This window comes from Hemiscyllium ocellatum, chromosome 18 (genome assembly GCF_020745735.1).
Source record: "Hemiscyllium ocellatum isolate sHemOce1 chromosome 18, sHemOce1.pat.X.cur, whole genome shotgun sequence".
Lineage (NCBI taxonomy): Eukaryota > Metazoa > Chordata > Chondrichthyes > Orectolobiformes > Hemiscylliidae > Hemiscyllium > Hemiscyllium ocellatum.
Window position 1 is genome coordinate 38,502,525 of NC_083418.1, and position 20,394 is coordinate 38,522,918.

The window sequence follows — 20,394 nt, forward strand, 5'->3', positions numbered from 1 at the left end:
ATTTAGTGCTTCCCCTATCTCCTCTGAATCCACACACAGCCTCCCAATCATAGAGATGTACAGCATGGAAACAGACCCTTCAGTCCAAGCTGTCCATGCTGACCAGATATCCCAACCGAATCTAGTACCACCTCCTAGCACCTGGCCCATATCCCTCCAAACCCTTCCTATTCATATACCCATCCAAACGCCTTTTAAATGTTGCAATTGTAGCAGCCTCCACCACATCCTCTGGCAGCTCACTTCATACATGTACCACCCTATGCGTGAAAAAGTTGCCCCTTACGCCTCTTTTATATCTTTCCCCTCTCACCCTAAACCTATGCCCTCTAGTTCTGGACTCCTTGATCCCAGGGAAAAGACTTTGCCTATTTATCCTATCCATGCCCCTCATAATTTTGTAAACATCTGTAAGGTCACCCCTCAGCCTCCGACACTCAAGGGAAAACAGACCCAGCCTGTTCAGCCTCTTCCTGTAGCTCAAATCCTCCAATCCTGGCAACATCCTTGTAAATCTTTTCTGAACCTTTTCAAGTTTCACAACATCTTTCCAATAGGAAGGAGACCAGAATTGCATGCAATATTCCAACAGTGGCCTAACCAATCTCTTGTATAGCCTTAACATGACCTCCCAACTCCTGTACTCAATACTCTGACCAATAAAGGAAAGCATACCAAACGTCTTCTTCACTATCCTATCTACCTGCGACTCCACTTTCAAGGAGCTATGAACCTGTACTCCAAGGTCTCTTTGCTCAGCAACACTCCCTAGGACCTTACCATTAAGTGTATAAGTCCTGCTAAGATTTGCTTTCCCAAAATGCAGCACCTTGCATTTATCTGAATTAAACTTCATCTGCCACTTCTCAGCCCATTGGTCCATCTAGTCCAGATCCTGTTGTAATCTGAGGTAACCCTCTTCGCTGTCCATTACACCTCCAATTTTGGTGTCATCTGCAAACTTACTAACTGTACGTCTTATGCTCGCATCCAAATCATTTATGTAAATGACAAAAAGTAGAGGACCCAGCACCGATCCTTCTGGTACTCCACTGGTCACAGGCCTCCAGTCTGAAAAACAACCCCCACCACCACCCTCTGTCTCTACCTTTGAGCCAGTTCTGTATCCAAATGGCTAGTTCTCTCTGTATTCCATGAGATCTAACCTTGCTAATCAGTCTCCCACGGGGAACCTTGTTGAACGCCTTACTGAAGTCCATATATATCACACTTACTGCTCTGCCCTCATCAATTTTCTTTGTTACTTCCTCAAAATACTCAATCAAGCTTGTGAGACATGATTTCCCATGCACAAAGCCATGTGACTATCCCTAATCAGTCTTTTCCTTTCCAAATACATGTACATCTTGTCCCTCAGGATTCCCTCCAACAACTTGCTCACCACCGAGGTCAGGCTCACTGGTCTATACTTCCCTGGCTTGTCTTTACCGCCCTTCTTAAACAGTGGCACCATGTTTGCCAACCTCCAGTCTTCCGGCACCTCACCTGTGACTATCGATGATACAAATATCTCAGCAAGAGGCCCAGCAATCACTTCTCTAGCTTCCCACCTGAGTAAGTATGAGGGTATGCATGAGTGATGCTCAAAAAAAGAAATGTATGGTGACAACTGAAAGATTAAACATGTGTTTGTAATGTAGTCAGTTTAGGAGCTAGGGTGGGGGCTAATGAAGAAAAGAATACAACCATATTCTCCAATAACCAGTTTTAGTTATTTAACATCAAAAAGTCCTTAAGGTAATTGAAACTGAAATGTAAAAGATGCTTTATTTCTTATCCCTAGCCCTGATTCAAAAAGCAAACCATCTCTCAGTGGGACAGTTGCTTCTACCATAATAAAGGACATGATCAGAACATTTCATTAAACGTACATAAAAGTCAAAAGTTGTAAAGAACTTGCCTTGTAATTTCCTGCGATGAAACCGAGGTGATCCAAGGAAACTGTTTTTGATCGAATTCAGCCGCGTTCTCCAAGGCATCCCTCCAATACTGGGGCTGGATGGTGGTGTTGGATTCGGAGTACTCGCTGGACTCTCCTTGGGAGTGTGAACTGGTGTACCCTTTGGGGTGGGGAGGGGACTTCCGCGAGGGGAAGGGTGAGGGGTCACCTGTATTATGGGGATAGATTTGGTGCTTGGATCAGTACCAGGGATCAATCTGACAAGAGAAAGGGGGGTAATCTGGACTGAAGGAACAAACAATTGGGTAGGAGATGTAGCTGCACATTGCTGACTCTGAACATTTAGAACCGAAGCTTTCTGAGGAGCTGGTGCTTCTGATGTTACAACAGGAAGTGGGTTAGATTTTACGGTTTGCAAAGGTTTATCTGCGAGCTTACTTTTAGCAGGAAGAGTTTGTGTCTTTGGATTGGGTTGAAATCCTATTTTTGGTTGAAGCACATTAATGGGTTTTGTTATATTTCTATTACCGTGAGGAACTACAGAAGCGTGTACTTTGGGAAAGGGGTTAAGATCAGGACTCTGGGGGGGAGCAAAAAGCTTTCTGATAGGCTATGCAACAGATAACATCATGCAAGGAGAGTCAAAGGAGAAATAAAATAGACAAGACAAAGCATGGAGCACAGACACCAATCAGGAATATGGGAGTGCAGAAAACAAAAATACGTGCTGTTAGGCGGTAAGCAACATATCATAACAAAAAAAAGTGCGCATAAGATACTGTCAAATACATAGGCATTCAAAAATCATAAGTTTTATGCCAGCAAATGAATAGAAAGAGAAGCAGCACATTGTAATTAATATGTTTGATGAACTAAAAGGCAAACACATAGCCAAAGTGGCAACAATTATAACTCATAGTTAAGGGGTTCAACCAATTCTTACAGTTGTGACTTTTAGAGCAAAAACCAAGAAGCAAAAAGCATTAATTCATGAAATGCACTTGGAAGCATAATATGGCAGGGGAATTTGATCAACATCACTTACCCTTGGACTGCTGAGGGGGCTAGTGGAAAGGCCAGAAGATGCTCCACTTATTGACCTGGATCTACACAGAAGAAAGTAAACCAGAATCAGCTCAGTATTTTAAAAAATTGTCTTCTGACGAAACAATGTTCAGAATTTGTCACTCTCTCAAACAAGATACACTTCATCCTACATTTCTTTCAGCTCCCATTCATCACTATTATTTTGTTTTTTTTTTGAGAAACAGAAGGCGGGCATTTAACAAGTTAGAATTCATCCAAGTTGCTCTTTTCTCTCCTGAATTGTTCTATTTGGTCGATTAGAGATCCCATAGACAGTTGAGAGCCTAACCCTTGCCAAGATAATCAATGTTGGGAGCCTACTTAATGGCTTAATTGTGTGTGGGTGGATGAGGGATAGGAGATAGGTGTATCAAAACTGAACCCCATCAGGTTTTCACCTGATGTCCATACACAGACTTTTCCAGCAGAGTCACTAGACAGTAGTCAGCAGGGAAGACCCTAGCTGGATTTTCCCTCTCAAACTAGCCATACCAAGGTTCCCTCCCAATGTCTGACCTTAGGTCAATAACTGAGCATACTCTGGTATTTGAGTGCTGGACATTGGTGTTCATGTTGTTTAGGTTTACCAAGCATTGCACTTACCAACTGAGCCATCTGGAGAACTTGCCACATTAGCTTAAATTATTTTTGCTACACATTACTCTTGAACCATTGTGATCCAGATGCTACAAACATTTTAGACAAGTGGCATGTGGTATAATGTGACAGAACTTAAAAGTTCCAGCACATTTAACAAGAAAAAGATTTAAATATACACAGTTTCACATCTCAGTTACACAAGTTATCAAGCAACAATTCTATTTTCGTACACTGAAAAAAGCATTTCCTAGTATAGACAACAAATACAAAAAAATCTTCATTCCATTGTAAAATTGACATACGAATTTGCTCAATACTGCCTCTGAATAATTTAATCAGTGTAAAATAAAGATTAATTACAACCAGCACCATCCCGCAAGGTGGAAAAAGGACCATTAGGAAAGTTACACATGCAGATATACCAAGCATTTAGCACCTGTCATATTATCCAAGGGAACACCTTTAAATAAATCATCAGAATGCCATGCATAGACTTTAGGGAAGGAAAACAGCATAGAACAGAGCATCAAAACAATCGGGAATCATTTCCCAATAATGTGCACTCGAAATGCTCAGGCTTTCAACAAATGAAATAAGCTAATTTGGGGATGTTAAAAGGTGGGGGAAGTGAAAGCCACCCAAGCCAGAGGTTAAACAATGCCACGGACTTGTGCAACAGATGCAAGTCTTGCCATTCAGATATGGGACAGAAACCTCTAGGGAGTGGGGAAAAGAGGAGGAAGAGGAGATATCTTAGCTATTCCAACAACCATGTGCACTTAAGGGCATCTAATGCAGCTACCCACAGTGAGGGAGAAATCATGTGAAACACTTTTACTACCTTTCTTCTTTGTTGATTCTGGGATTGGCATCTGTGATATCCAAGCTTTTACTGAACATACTTTTACTACAGTAGGGACAGTAAAACAAAACAAAAAAACATAATTACATTGGTAAAGAATTTAAACAGGGGCTATTTTAAAACTTGATATATATATAGTTCAAAAAAGAAAGCTTTTTTAAAACTGAGAGCCACAGAAACAATTATCTTGAACATATCATTAAATCTCCTCAGCCCATTCAGAATAATGAAACATGTTTAATTGTTGGTAGAGGTGCCCACTATCTCAAATACAAAACAAAGTTAACACTGAGTTAAGATTATGATTGCAGACAGATTAAAATATGTATATTTGGCAAATAAAAAAAAAGTAGGATTTGAAAGTGCAGCATGAACATCCAATGCTATTGTGATTCAAAACCACACATCTTCCCTTGACATCCCTGATTCTTTGCCATGTAACGTTCAGTCTGATCATATTCAGGCATGCTCAAGCCCAAAATGCCCTGTGTTGTGCAATTAGCATTTGAGTTGTCACCCACTCACATACAGTGTCTTGATATATAAGACTTTGGATGCAAGGGATGCTCTAGGTTTGTGCTCTGTAATTCATCACAGAAGCTCTTCATTCTTGCTGAAGCCAGCAGAATAATCACCGCATCTTTAATGCCATAAACACAAAGAAAGCTTCAATCCATTCCCTCTATTGGATGGTGAAATAGTATTTCACAATGTGATACCACAATACAATGCTGTACCTCTGGCCATGCTGTGCCATTTCAATGGCCCGTCGAGCTGGAACTGGGGAGCCTCCGTCAGTAACGCTCAGTACCTCCATCGATTTCCTTTCAGGTCGCCGCTTGCCATGTCGATTTAACATTGGTGAGTCTACTCTTTTTCTAGGTGGATCTTGCAAGATCCATGACCATTAAAAATTGCATATTAAAACAAAATGTCACAATTAGTATTATTCCTTGCAATGTAAGGCTTCCTTTCTAAAACAATCAGAAGATCAAAATTGTTTTAAGTGATGAATATTTAGTACTGATGTATTTTCTTGTATCATTGAGCTAGACTTTGCTGTAACAATGACAGAAAGGTGATTAGCGACGTCCATTATTGCATGGTAGACTTGCCAACAAGTTCTGGCATAAACAGATAAAGGGCAGAAATTCAAACAAATTTCAACAGAAAGATATTTTTGATTATCTGATTTTTGGAAAATATTAGTAGGAATTCACCAATGGACTGATTATAGTTGCCCGTGAGAATTAAACACAACCTTGTATAGGGAATTTTTAATCTTTGCCCTTTGTTGAAAACATCAACTCTTGACATTAGAAGTCCCTGGAGCCTAACAAAATATGCATGAGCTTATGCATGAGTGAATGCTATGAAGCTTTTCAGCTACGAGGACATCACCCAAGCCTAATCTTACCCTTAGTTCAATGACCCCATTCTTTCTCTCTCTCACACACACACAGATTTTAGGGAGACTATGAGATGGTCATTAAGAGTGCAAATTATTCACCAACAACAAAAACTGGGATCATTACATGGTGTGTGTAAAGAAACCAATCATGAATTTAAATACAACCATTCTAATTATATTTCTAAAACTCACAGAATACCCTTTGCACTCACCTGTATCATTTTGAGGAGGCAAATCTTCATCTTCATGGCTTGGATACCGCTCTTTCCGATCGAGAAGAAGAAAATAGATCATCTTTTCTTGATTTTCCCTGCAAATCAGAAGAAAAAAAGTCAAATTAGTGGTCATTAGTCATTTGATGCACATAATACAATTTATGAGCATATAATTCTACCAATTTTATCATACATCTCTTCTGGCTCTAATTTGTCTATTTATACATTATAATCATTTGTACATTATAATCATGCTGCCTTAAGGCACTAGAAATTAATGTAGATATATATTATGCCATTGAATCAGAATTCCAGTTTTAATGCAAACTGCCCATCAGGAATGGGATAGGTGTGCAGTTAAAATTGTAAAGAATTGCTGTCCCTTTCCTATCAATTAGGTAAAAACAATGACCGCAGATGCTGGAAAGCAGATTCTGGATTAGAGTGGTGCTGGAAAAGCACAGCAGTTCAGGCAGCATCCGAGGAGCAGGAAAATCGACATTTTAGGCAAAAGCTCTTCAGCAGGAATAGAGGCAGAGTGCCTGCAGGGTGGAGAGATAATTGATCTATTCCTGATGAAGGGCTTTTGCCCGAAGTGTCGATTTTCCTGCTCCCTTTCCTATCAACTGCAGAACTGCTTCCCAAAGGCTTTACCCAACCCTAAAAATCTAGAAGCCTAGCTACTTGAATAGGTTTGAACAATGCAGAAGGAGGCTGAGTTTCACCAGCCAGACTTTGCAGCTTGTTACTGCAGGACCAGTTGCCTAGGAGTTCAGGTATGTGGCATGTGTTTTTCTTTCCCACTTACTGTAATAGTTTTTAACCACAGGCTTCTTCCACTACTGCAAGGGACATCAACCCAATATTTGCAATGTGGACAGTTCTCCTAGCGAGCTGACAATAATGTTAACATGTCATTACCAAACAGACATTGAGTCAGCAGTAACCCCCACCAATCCCGCATCCCCGTCGCTCCCCCCCACCATCCCTGAAGTTATGAAGGCTTCTACTTCCAGGTAAGCTGTTCCTGTACAGCGATAACTCTCACATTTGCTAAGCAATGTGGAAAACCTCTGTCCTCACCTGAGACATGGTGAACCACCATTCATCTCTCCCTAATGATAGAGTAGCTCTGTGGTCTGGTAAAACTATGTGGTAAAGGGGATGAAAGTTAAAAATAACCTTGAATTCAGTGCAAAACGTTTCTTTTTTAAAAAAGCTCTACAGAGTTTAATTTTATAACCTAAACCTTCTGATGCTAGGGTAAACCCGATGCTTAAACAAATCCAGTTTGTTCTCATTTTGCAAATCACAGAATCTATAACCCAAATCCATCCTTGTTTCAAGGAATAGCTCTAGGTTTATGATGGAATATGTTCCATGGTATAAGTGGAAATGAATAGAGTGGTGAAAAGAAGAACATCAAGACAGGAATTGAAACTTCAGTCTTCAAACTGACATATCTTTACTTCAAGCATTATGTATTGAGCCTATGGAATTCTGTACCATAAACACATCTCAACCAAACAGATTTTTGTTCATTTGTTAGACTGAAATTATTTTTAAAATATTTATTCTCCGCATTCCCTTATAAATACCATGTTAATTTAGCTCTGCTGCCTAGTTAGGGTTATGAATTGGAGCTCATGAGCTGTTTTGCAATATACAGCTTAGACCAAACTTAGGGTTCTTTTTTAACTTTCATTCCCTTCAGAGTATAACAAGAGACAAGATGCACATTTAAACCTTTTTATTCCATTCAACAGCTACCAGTACAAGGCTCTATCTGGTGCAGTTTTGGGGGGAATAAACAAGTGCAGCTGTAACAATTGGAAGAATATCTCAATTAATGACAAACAATTGTTATTGTTACAAATAGAAAACTAACACAACACATGATCATCATTATCAAAAGGGAATAAAACTTACTCTTCTGATACCAAATCTTGCATAAGCTTGTTCTTATCTCGAAAGCAACCTAATGAGTGCATGCTGTCCAGGACATCTGGATCTATATCCTCTAGTGACGGAAGCGAGCGTATCTGCACCTTTCTTGGAACAGGCTGCTCTGGTTCGGGCTCATTCTTGCCCCCACTGTAAGAACATAAAATCCCAAAATTCCAGCTCCATAAAATAAACTGCATTAGTTGAAGCATTTTCATCACTTAGATGTTTTCTTAACATTGATTTGTTTGATGTAAAACAATGTGCTCACTGCTTGGTGATGATTGCTGCTTGGAATTAAGGTTTACTGGCCAGATAAGACTCCCTTTTGTTCTATCCAACAATGCAGCCTAATTCCAGCAAAACAGCACCAGTGTGACCTCTGAATGAGACACAACCATAATCGAATTATCATGTTGTGAAATGCACACTTAACTGCTGAAGCCATTTTCAATGATTATATTACAATTCATTATAATCAGCAGGCAATGAGCAGCTTTCCGCCTGCAGCTGAATTAAATCCAGAGATGAACAAAAATGTTCAGACTCAGAGGCACCCGATTGATTCTTCACAAAAAAACCCTTGCCTGACTGGAAGTGACTGAGAGACTTCAATTTATATAAAATAACATATTTGTTTGATTTGATAGAGAGATGCTCAAAGTTAAATTTTAACTTGAAATTTCACAATAAAGGAACAAACTGAGTGCAGTGAGCCATTTATCTCACATGCAGAGTGAGGGGAATGGCAAAGATGAATAATTAGCCTCTACATTTAGGATGGTGCTAAGGCAGCAAGTACTCATCAAAAAGGCAGATACGAATGTCTTACTGATAATATATAGGATACTAATAGGATATGTTACTCATGAAAACAAGAATTGCTGGAGAAAATCAGGTCAGGCAGCATCTATGAAGAGACAACAGAGTTAACGTTAACTCAAAACGTCAACTCTGTTTTCTCTTCATAGATACTGCCAGACTTGCTGAATTTTTCCAACAATTTCTGTTCTTGCTCATTTCAAAACACCATATCTGCAGTTGTTTGTTTGTTTTACAGTTTACAATCTGGTTCATTCATACTCATGATTGAATTGCTAAAATGTATAGTATTAGTAACTGTCCCAAATAGAATGCACATTTTCAGCACTGAGTGCCCAAGTGTAGGGACTCCTCTGGTAGCTAATGTGACAATACTATGGCTTTAAGAGGTGTCTTTTGTTGTGGTTTGATTTTTTGAAAAGTGGGTTTTGCAACAAAGCTGTCTCTTCCAAGCCAAAAAAGCACGTGAGGCCCTGGGTTTGTTTTTAAAGTTATAACAAAGAAGCGGCATAAATGAATGCCACAAAAGCAGTGTTTTAGTTTAGCTTTCAGTCATAGTTGAAGTTTTGAAGTTGGTTGTGGAATCAGATATACACCTCCCCTAGCTACAGCAAAAAGCCTAAGCTCTCTCTCTTTGCCAGAATTTTCTCTTGGTGTTCCTTTCTCCTGGAATGGAGAAACATTGCATGTGAGACAATCTATTTTACTGAATTTACCTTTTCCAAGGGTGTGTTTATGGAAATGTTACTATATTGGAATAGTGGCTGTTTATTAATTAAATAATCAATTATTCTGTTAAGTTTTCCAATAAAGTTAAAGGTATATCAATTCTTCTTTCTTTCGTTTGTATTTTAACTAGGTATAAGAATAAAGTGTCTTTTGCTTAAAGCCAAGTAATGTAACCAATTGAATTACATCGGGAACACAGCACCTTACACTTGCTTTTAAATAAAACTTAGAGTCTAGGCCTTCTCCTTGATATATTTCTAAGGGGGTTTGATCTGGTCTATAACACTTAGAATAGCAGGAATGAGAGAAAAATAGAGGAATCAGCTTATATCATCCTGAACCACTTTCAGAAATGCCTTAATGGCAGTTAGAAAGGGACAGGCATTGATAAGAGGACAAGCAGGTTGGCTGCTTAAATACCTTCTTAACGAATAAACAGACTATTTATCTGAGAAGAAAAAAAAATGAATGATGAGTGAAATAACACTTAACGACATTCGAAAAAGAGACTACGGAAAAATCAGCCAGCTCATGGAGTAGTAAACCACAAAAGGTATTACATTTTGAGAAAAATATTTTTGTTTGTTTTTCCTCTACTGAAGGAATTTGACTCATAGTTGGATATAGGCACCAGCATCGAACCGGTCCTTCATTCTGCACAAGCCTAAGTGATAGGGGGCAGTGTGGACTCGATGGACCAATGACCTGCTGCCATGCTGTAGGAATTCTATGAAAGAAACAACACTGGCTACTCTCTGCTCCTCTGGAATGTTTCCTGTGACTAAATAGGATACAAAGATTTCATTTAAGGTCCCGGCAATTTCCTCGCTTTCCTCCTTTAGTATTCTGGAATAGACTGTATCAGGTTCAGGGGACTTGTCTACCTTATTGCTTTACAAAACATCCAACACCACCTCATTTTTTATGTAGGCATGCCCTAGAATATCAACATACCCTTGTGTAGACTCACCATTAATCATGTCCTTCTCCTTTGTGAATACTGATGCAAAGGACTCATTCATTAAGGACTTGCCCATTTTCTGTGGCTCCACTTATAAATTCCTTCCTTTGTCCTTGAGTGGACCTACCCTTTCCCTAACCACCCTCTTGCTCCATATATAAAACATTTTTCTTCAGCCAGCTGTGATATTCTCCCTGTTCTAATGCAACTCCCCCAACTTCCTGCTCTCTCCTGTCTTTCATGCCTGAAACATCTAAATCCCAACAACATAGTTATATGCATTAATCCAAGTGCATAACTGAGTTTTCTAGGCACTGAAGCCAATTATAGAACTTAAGGCAACCTTTACTGAGATTCATCAATTTAAGTACAAACTGGGAATACATATTGGAATCCTTCTCATCTGTAATAACTCAGTTCTACATTGGACTTTGATACTAATTTATTACATTGGGCTTTGATACTAGTTTATTCAGCCATGAGGAAAGCTGTGCTTTCTCAACTTTGCTTATTTGCATCAAAAATGTTCAAGAATAAATGAAAATCAAAAAAATGGAAAGTAATGTTTAAGTTCAAATTCTGCCAAGTTATTTTATTTCATTAGCCTTAAATAAGCTAGCAATGTCACACATGATGTGTGAGAGATTCAAAACTCAAGCAGGTTGAATTTGCCAGAAGAGGAAAATAAAGATAGGAGCAAATAAAGATGCTAATAAATAGATCCAAACTAATAGTTGTACTTACATATACCAAGAATGTTTCTGGATCTGGTCTAGCTGTTAAGGAAAATAAATTGAATAATATATTACTTAATGACAAACGATACAGAGAATCCCATTATTATAAATATGTTAATACAAAAATTCTATCACAACAAATGCATTTTTTTATTATGTCAAACTATTCTTCAATAACAGAGTCTGACCTCTACAGTTTCATTAACTTTTTGGTTGATGTGCAGGATGTGTATGTCGGGATACGTATTATAAATTCATTTAATAGACAATATTCTTTGCTTTTGGACTTGTTTTATATTGTTTCTTTGTTTAGTACAGACCATACACTTGTCCCATGGCTGAAATGTTTTTCTTTATTTCACTGTAAATAAGAAAATGGCAACCTTTTCAATAATGGAATGGATGTATTTGCATAATTGTGCACTGAGTGCTTTGATGTAAACAGCTCTTAAGACAATTTTTAAAAAAATCCTTCCTATAAATAAAAAGCAAAACTAACTGATTAAAATGGCTTATTTTGAGCAGGACATATCACTGGATCAAGCCACTTACATGAACTGGTTATGTCAAAGATGTTAAGATCCAAATACAGAAAGATCAGTGTGCATTTTTAGCTTATTTCCAGCACAGTATAAAAGTGTAATCATTAACATTTTTATGGAATCTCACTTTATTGAACAAGTTTCAAAAGGAAAACAGTTCCAAACAGCCAACCAAACATGCATTTGCCCCAGTTAAGAATCAATATTTAACTTTTCAAATACAAAAAAGTCAAGCAACATCATTGAGTCCAGTGAAAATTGTGTTTACACAGTATTTTATTTTGCCCCAGGATAAAACATTACATGCTTATGCTACAAACAAAAACAGAAATTGCGTGAGAAACTCAGCAGGGCTGGAGAGAAAAAGGAGTTAAAGTTCAGTACACTCATGCCAGCCTCATTCACCACGATGGGCTATGCCCTCAATTGAATTAATTAGCATGGGGATTTTCCTGCATTTGCAATTCTTTGTGTTTCTTCACAGAGGCTGTTCAGTAAGGGAGACGGAGCAGTAAATGACAGGACGATAGTGGGTTGAAGAAGGGGGAGGTGAGGGTTTGAAGTGGGAAAGATGAGAGAGTAAAGAGCAGAACATGTGTTGGTCTTAATAAGATAAAAGTGCTGGAGCTAAGGAGCAACAGATGGAATCGAAGTTTATTTTGTTTTAAGCACAAAGTGATTAGTAGGTACTCAGAAACAGATTATTGATGATAAAAGTAACAAGTTTCTTGATTTTTAGAAACAGTCATAGGGATGTACAGCAGAAAAACTGACCCTTCAGACTAACTTGCCCATGCCGACTGATATCCTAAATTAATGTAGTCCCATTCGCCAGCATTTAGCCCATATTCCTCTAAACCCTTCCTATTCATATACCCATCCAGATGCCTTTTCAATGTTGTTATTGTATTTAAAACAAATAAAAACAGAAATTTCTGGAGAAACTTAGAAGGTCTGGCAGCATCTTTAGAGAGAAAACAGAGTTAAAGTTTTGAGTCTAATGACTTCTTTAGAATGTTTACTTCAGATTAGGGCAGTGGAGTGGCTCAGTGGTTAACACTGCTGCCTAATAGAACCAGGGACCCAGGATCAATTCCAACCTTGGGCAACTGTCTACATGGAGTATGCACATTCTCCTTGCATATGCTTGGGTTTCTCCTGGCTGCTCCAATTTCCTCCCACAGTGCAAGGATGTGCAGTTTAGATGGATTGGCCGTGCTAAATTGTCCGTAGTGTCCAGGGACGTGTAGGTTGCGTGGATTCACCATGGTAGATGTGGGGTTACAGAGTTTGGGTAGGAACCTGGGTCTGGATGGGACACTCTTCGGAGGGTCAGTGGAAACTCGAAGGGCTGAATGGCCTACTTTTACACTGTAGGGATTCTATTTTATTATACCTCCAGCCTCCACAGTTCTCTGTTTTATCTCAGTTATTTAAACTGAAATTACCTGTAACTGGTGCATAATTATAATAAATTCATGTCCAGCTGTATTATTAAAGCTAGGCAACCATCCTTGAATGTATCAAGCAATATGTTTCTTTAAATGAGTGGAAATATAAGTAAGTTATTACATTCTGAAATATTACTTAATTGTGCTGGTTCACAAAAGATTCTACATATTTGCTTATGCAAATAAGTGAAGGTTTGAATTGAATCATAGTTTCAATTTGGAAAGCTTGTGCAATTTCTTTTGAGCACATTTTCCATCCAGATTACCAACTGCACAGTTAACCTAACCCAATGTGTTTTCCTTTAAGGAATAATTATATATTTGTTTATAGTCAAACATATCAGAAACAAAGCATTGTTATTAACTTGGTGGAATGCAAAACCATTCTTTACAAACCATCATACCAGACACTACAGCAGGGCTTCCCAAACTGATCTCCACTGGGGTCAGGTGAGATTTTGGTTTGGGAATTCTGAGGCTTCTTTAAGTCTTTGCTTTTTATTGCATTGTTGAGTGTGGCCTGACGCTGCAGTCTGAGGCCCGGTTGTTTTACAACCTGTGAATCCGTAGTTCACTTTTTTTGAAGAAACCCTGCCCTTTCATTAGCTTGGAGAAAGTGAGGACTGCAGATGCTGGAGACCAGAGTTGAAAAGTGTGGTGCTGGAAAAACACAGCAGGCCAGGCAGCATCCGAGGAGCAGGAGAATCGACGTTTCAGGCATAAGCCCTTCTTCTTTCATTAGCTCCCCCAGTAACGAAGATGGGACAGTGAAGGAGAGGAAGATATTGGGTTGAAGAAAGTGGAGATGGGGGTTTGAAGCAGGAGAGATGAGAGAGTGGAGAGCAGAACATTGGGGTGGGGGTATGAACAAGAGGGAGCTGAGGAGCAACAGATGGGACTGAAGAAGGGAAGATAAGGGGGTGAAGAACATAATGAATGAACGAGGGAGAGATTGGGGTGAAATGAAGTACAGATGAGAAACATTGCACTCTTCCAACTGCAAGCCTAGTAACTGAAACCTCCCCAAATTTTTGCCACAGTCTGAGTCATTAAAATGGGTCACATTGGGAAGAACAACTCTATTTCAGAAGCCAATTTGGAATTATTGCAAGCCATCTCATCAGTGAATAATGAAATAGTTCAAATAAGATATTCCATCCTATCTCCTCACAATTTTGGATGTTGGTACAGTAAGCAGAGGAGCAACCTAAGCATGGAGTGGTTTCACCAGTTCCCTAGCACTCTCCACTATTTAAAGAATGTTCCATTGAAATTTATAAGTCACACAACACCAGGTTATAGTCCAATAGGTTTATGTGAAATTGGAAGCTGTTGGACCACTGCTCTTTCCTCGGGTGAAGTCCCTTCTGAATTTGTCCACTCTAGTCCAACACTGGTGCCTCCACGTTTCTAAAAATATATGGTGAAGGTTGAATACTTTCATCAATATTTGAGTGACTTAATCAAATGAATGGCTCACGTCAGCTAATGAATTTCCCACAATCAACCACACAGGAAGTCAGGATTTTCAGGATTACAGATGCACTGTTGCACTGTGGCGTGGATCAAATTACATAAATTGACTGACTTCTTTTTATTCATTCATGGGATGAAGGTATTGCTTCGTAAGCCAACATTTATTCCCATCTCAGAGGGCAATAAAGAGTCAACCACATTGCAGAAGCTCTGTGTCAAATGTAGGCCAGCTCAGGTAAGGATTGCAGTGCTCTTCCTTAAAGGGAGGGTTTGGATTTTTCTGACATTGACAATGGATTCATGGTCACCATTAAACTTTTAATTCTAGATTTTTTTTAAAAATTGTAATCAAATTCCACCATCTATAGTGGTGGGATTTGAACTCAAGTCCCCAGAAGATTAGCTCAGTTTCTGGATTAACAGACCAGCAATAATAAAACTTGGCTGTTCAGTACATTGCTACCAGGTCAGATATAAAAACATACATGTACCTCCCCTCAACCCCAGATCCCTGTAAACCGCTACCTCAGGAAAAATAGCATTTGGCAGTTGCAGCACCACTGGGAACCAACAAGATGCAAATTAGCTGAATTTAAAAAAAAGCCCTCAGTATCTTGCAAATGACATATTCTGTTAAAAGCTGTTTTTAAGTCTCAAAATCCCTTGCAGGGGTTTCATTACAATGGTAACTACAATTCTAAACTTAATCAGTACTGAGAATCAGGAGAGGTTCTGTTTTAATCTGCTGCAAGGAAGGAAGTAGTGAAGGAATCAATGCCAAAGGTTTATTGATGTAGGAATAAACATGCAAAATTACAGCTCTTTTAGAAGACCAGAAATAACAAAATTAACATGGAACAATTAGTCAAAACGACAAGAGCAGAACTATATGAGAAAATTACTTCAATTTTGTAATTTTAGAGCTTTTGCAAACACTGGGGAGATTGCAGGTACATATTTCACATTAAAAATAAATTTAAATTCATTAGAGCACAATTATGAGGTGATACTGAGTGATAGGCCTGTTCACAGTTGCCAGCACCACGCGCTATTTGTTCTCCACTTAATTTCCAGACTAATGATAGCAGTATATGTAACTAGAATAGAAGGTAGGATTACCACAACTACAATAATTTTAATGACATTGTGAATGCCAAGTCTTCAAAAAAATGTGGAAATCATTAGTTTATTATTAACAAACAGGAAAGTGTTGATTGACTGGTGATTAAAGCAAACAAGCAGAAAATATTGTCTCAATGTCAACTTAAAAGTAAGTTAACCAACTAATTTACAATTTGCATATAGAATTTCCCTTCTGTTTATGCAGAATATTAATAGCGTTGAGTAATGAATGATGTGCAGTCTATCATATTGCTCAATAATACAATGCTCCATTATTTTTTGCAATCATTTCTTGCCCATTGATTTTCTACTTAATATTTTATGGTTAATTGGCATTCAACTTGCTTCCTGACCGCTAAGTAATATTCATTGTGGCCACAAGGAAAACAACTTCCTCAATTGGTCACTCTTTCTTTTCTGAGGTACAAGTCCTATTCCAGAAGTTGAGTACAAAAATAAAGGCTGATGCTCTGGTGCTGTACTGTGGGAGTGTTCCTCTGTTAGAAATGTTGTCTTTCAAATGAGATGTTTAACCAAGATCCTCTCACGTGGACATATAATATCACTTTTCAGTTCTGCAAAGAAGAGTCAGGGAGTTATCCCTAGTAGTCTGGCCAATATTTATCCCTCAATCAACAATACAAAAATAGATCATAATGAATGCAAAATACTGTAGATGATGAAACCTTAAAACATAGAAAATGCTGGAGAAACCCATGACTGGCAGCATGTTTGGACAGAGAGAAAGGCAGTTAACATTTCAAGTCCAGTATGACTTCTTCAGAGTTGTTCTGAAGTTACATCAGACCTGCAATGTTAATTCTGTTTCTCTCTCCACAGATGCTGCTAGACCTGCTAAGTTTTTCTGTCATTCTCTCTGTTTGAGATGAAAATAGATTATCTAATATTTATCACATGGCTATTTATATAAGCTTGCTATGTGTTAACTGGCTTGCTATTTCCCATATTGGAAACAGTGACTGCACTTCAACATTACTTCATTGGCTGTAAACTGCTTCAAGGGCCTAGAAATATGCTATAATATAATTAAAGCAAAATATTCTGGATGCAAGAGATATGAAACAAACAGCAGATCTGGCAACATCTTGGGGAGAGAAGCAGAATCAATGTTTGAAATCTAGTGACTCTTCTTTGGCACTCCAAATTTGCTGATTTTCTCCAGTGCTTCCTGTTGCTATAGAAATATAAACCTCTCTTTCTCTTCACTATCATCTGATGTTTTGCTTTTCCTTGTAGATGCCTGGCTGATGCTTAGTATAACCTCCTGTTAGCTTGGCTGAGATCAGATACATCCTCAATTGAGAATGATGCATATTAATCCATGCAATGTCACTGACAGGCTACAGTATTTTGAGGATTGACATTCTGCCCATTATATGAATCATATGGCTTTTTCAAAAAAAAAACTTACATCTAATTTTTCATGATAAATATTTCAGGTCAGTAGACTGGCAGATCATTATCATCAGTTCAAGGAGATGGAAGTGCAGGAAAGACACTGTGAATGAACCGTTATTTCATCACAGGAAAGCGCCATAAAAATTAGGTTTGATGCTTTGAGGATAACAACACAAATCAAAATCAGCATTTAAAGGCGACACTAACATTAATGTATCAGTAGGGTGGGCTAGCCTTAGTGTCAGGAAGTGTTGAAGTAATATGTATTCTATTAACAACCGTAATGTGCATTCATCTAAGTGTGCAATTATTGATGTATGCCATAACTTACACCACTTAGAAGAGATAGTGGGGCAGCACTCTCTGGCTATTATATTTCCTGTTATGATTGTTGTCAATTGGCCTTACCTTAACTTAAACTGATAGAGGATACATAAAAAAGTGTGAGCCTTTCCGCTCAATCACTTGTATTTCTAAGCAGTGAGACAAGCAGCAGCTATTGCAACTTGACAATGTCACTTAATGCCATTAAGAATTTTTTATTGCTTTAAATTGTTTTAATCATTTAAATAATATAATACATAGAAGAACTAAGAGTAAGAAAATAAGGGAAAGAATACCAGGATTAGATAGAAACAAAAGAATACTTACTAAACAAATTAGAACAAACCAGCACACACAATAACTGTCAAATATGTTTACTGAACGAGTACAATAATTATTCTAAACAATATAAAGTTCTACCTTAAACTCAGTCCAACAGACACAATTCAACTTATTTTATTTTTTACTGTGGCTTTCACTCCAGTAGGTTTTTAAACATACTCAAATGCTTCAACCAACACAGAAAATACTGGAAAAACTCAGCAGGTCTGGCAGCATCTGTGGAAAGAGAAACAGCATTCATGTTTCAAGTCCAATGACTTTTCTGAAGAAGAAGGGTCAAAAGGTTAACTCCTTCTCCCTCTACAAATACTGCTAGACCCATTGATATTTTCCAGAATTTTGTGTAGTTGCTTGCGATTTACAGCATCTGCGTGATTTTGCTTTCGTACTCTGGACCTGCTTGAATAGGTCACAAGTCAAGGGTATGCTGAAATCCTACCAATCAAATCTCCTCATCCAACTACAGACATCTCTAACAGTCACATGCCATGACTCACGAAATACTTGTAGTTACTCCCTTGGCATCTATTCAGTCGCTATACTTCTCCATCTGTCTACAGAGCTACTAGGCCCTACCCAATTCTCTCAAACGCTCTCTCTCTTTAAGCTTACACAATTGAATTCTTTGGTAAAACATGTTCAGTCTTCCTCTGCTCATAAACCAAAAAATGTCTTTATTCAAAACAGAGCTCCACTCTCAAGGAATCATCTTCATTAAAAACCTCAGGGTTTCCTTGTTTGTAGAAGTCCTTTGACTGGATCAAACATTCAAAACTTTCTGTACGTACACAAACACATACTGGCAGCATGTAGTCCTCAGGTTTGGGTAGTTTGCTGCCACCAATCTTCTTTTCTGTGTTCTGAATCTAGGGTCTGAATAATTCTCAATGGTACAGCGGAGATCACTGTGAATCTAAACATGAGGCACTTGTCTGACATAATATTAGACGTTATTACATGGTAGCCACAGATACAGCTTTTGTTAATTTGCGAAGGATAATTACTAAGGACTCGTGGGACCAGTACAGGAAACATCTGCTCTCTTCAGGCACTCATGCAGATCTGAAATGTCTCCACCCAAAGACAATACAACATCATCAGACTGGATGGAGATCTATTAACGTGAACATTATCTCATACAACATCTCTCCACAATCTTTTTTCTCTGCAGTTAATCACTATACATCAATGTGTATAGATATATTATATTTACCACTATCCCAAGCCTTTAACTTCACAAGTGCAGGAAGTCTGAAGGTTTCATAACTTTCCAGAATGCACTCTGTTTAGACTTGGAAGAATGGTAGGTCTACCACTTCAGAATCAGATCAACAATCCTCAATCTGTGGACCATTTTCCATTCGAGAATCTTTCAGCTCTTTGATATCTTTCATGGAGAATCTTGTTCCTATTTGAACTAATTGCTGACCTTCTCAAGAGGACCTTTAATCTTCTGAATCCCCTTGGAAGAGGAACTCTTTCTTGCTAACTCAGACACCTGCCAAATAATTTGGAGGACTTATGAACTCACCAATGACTATCATGGAAGATGGCTGTTCTGCTGAAACATTTACTTCCTTGCATTATTCAAAATTGCTTTTTGATTTGAACCATTATTCTCTTTCATTTGAGTATCCTGGACCAGGCAATTCTCCTGTTTGTGTTGTGAATCTGTGAAGATTGGTCAGCTTCCATAGTGTTGCATGTAGCCGCTCACCCTCAATTTATTGATCAAATTGGATGTCTTCACTCACCTTCTGTGGATGTTTGACTGATGAAGTAGATTTTTGTTAAAACACCCTTGGTTATGTCACTGGAAGATTGCTGCTGAATTCAGCACTAGCATTGTCACTTACACTAACTATTCTTATTTGGATGACAAATGATTAAACATTTCTCTGCTCCCAAAGAGTGTGACTTCTTTCCTATTGACAGTATCAAATGATTTTCTTATGCCCACATAGGGAATCTCACAAGATTCTTTCCTCTAGTTGTTTCGACCGTTAGACTCAGAAGCTCAATGAACATTTCTGCTGATTGCATCTTGGCCAGTGCTCAACAATGGTTTATTTTTGAACAAGGTGTCCTTTTGACTCTAGCTGAATGTTTCGATTACTGCAAGGATGTTCAGTCAAGATGTATTTGTAAGCTCAAAAGTGATGAGCGGTGGACCAGAATGTAAATTTGCAACATTCGTAGACTGTATTACTTGTAACAGACCTTTAACCTTAGGGGTTGTTACATCTGACTCATGTGGTTTAAGCTTTGTAGGCTGTAACCCAGTTTCTTCAACCATGGCAACTGATGTGACAGGATAGAGACAGTTGCTTCTGTATAAAGCTTAAAAATGACAAGACGTCTCTTGACATAAATAAGCTCTGTGAAAGTTGAGTTGCTTGAATTGTTACTTTTGTTCAAACCAATTTCTCT

The 20,394-nt window shown here is 38.4% G+C and overlaps 1 protein-coding gene across 1 annotated transcript in view; it reads right to left on the reverse strand.

Moving 5' to 3' along the window:
• LOC132824294 (serine/threonine-protein kinase BRSK2-like) overlaps positions 1 to 20,394 on the reverse strand; it is a 946,497-nt gene that overhangs the window by 94,746 nt on the left and 831,357 nt on the right. Inside the window, 7 exon segments of the mRNA XM_060838637.1 lie at positions 1,922 to 2,531; positions 2,967 to 3,027; positions 4,449 to 4,514; positions 5,207 to 5,357; positions 6,093 to 6,190; positions 8,025 to 8,189; positions 11,296 to 11,327. Of these exon segments, the coding sequence (XP_060694620.1) occupies positions 1,922 to 2,531; positions 2,967 to 3,027; positions 4,449 to 4,514; positions 5,207 to 5,357; positions 6,093 to 6,190; positions 8,025 to 8,189; positions 11,296 to 11,327 (1,183 nt within the window).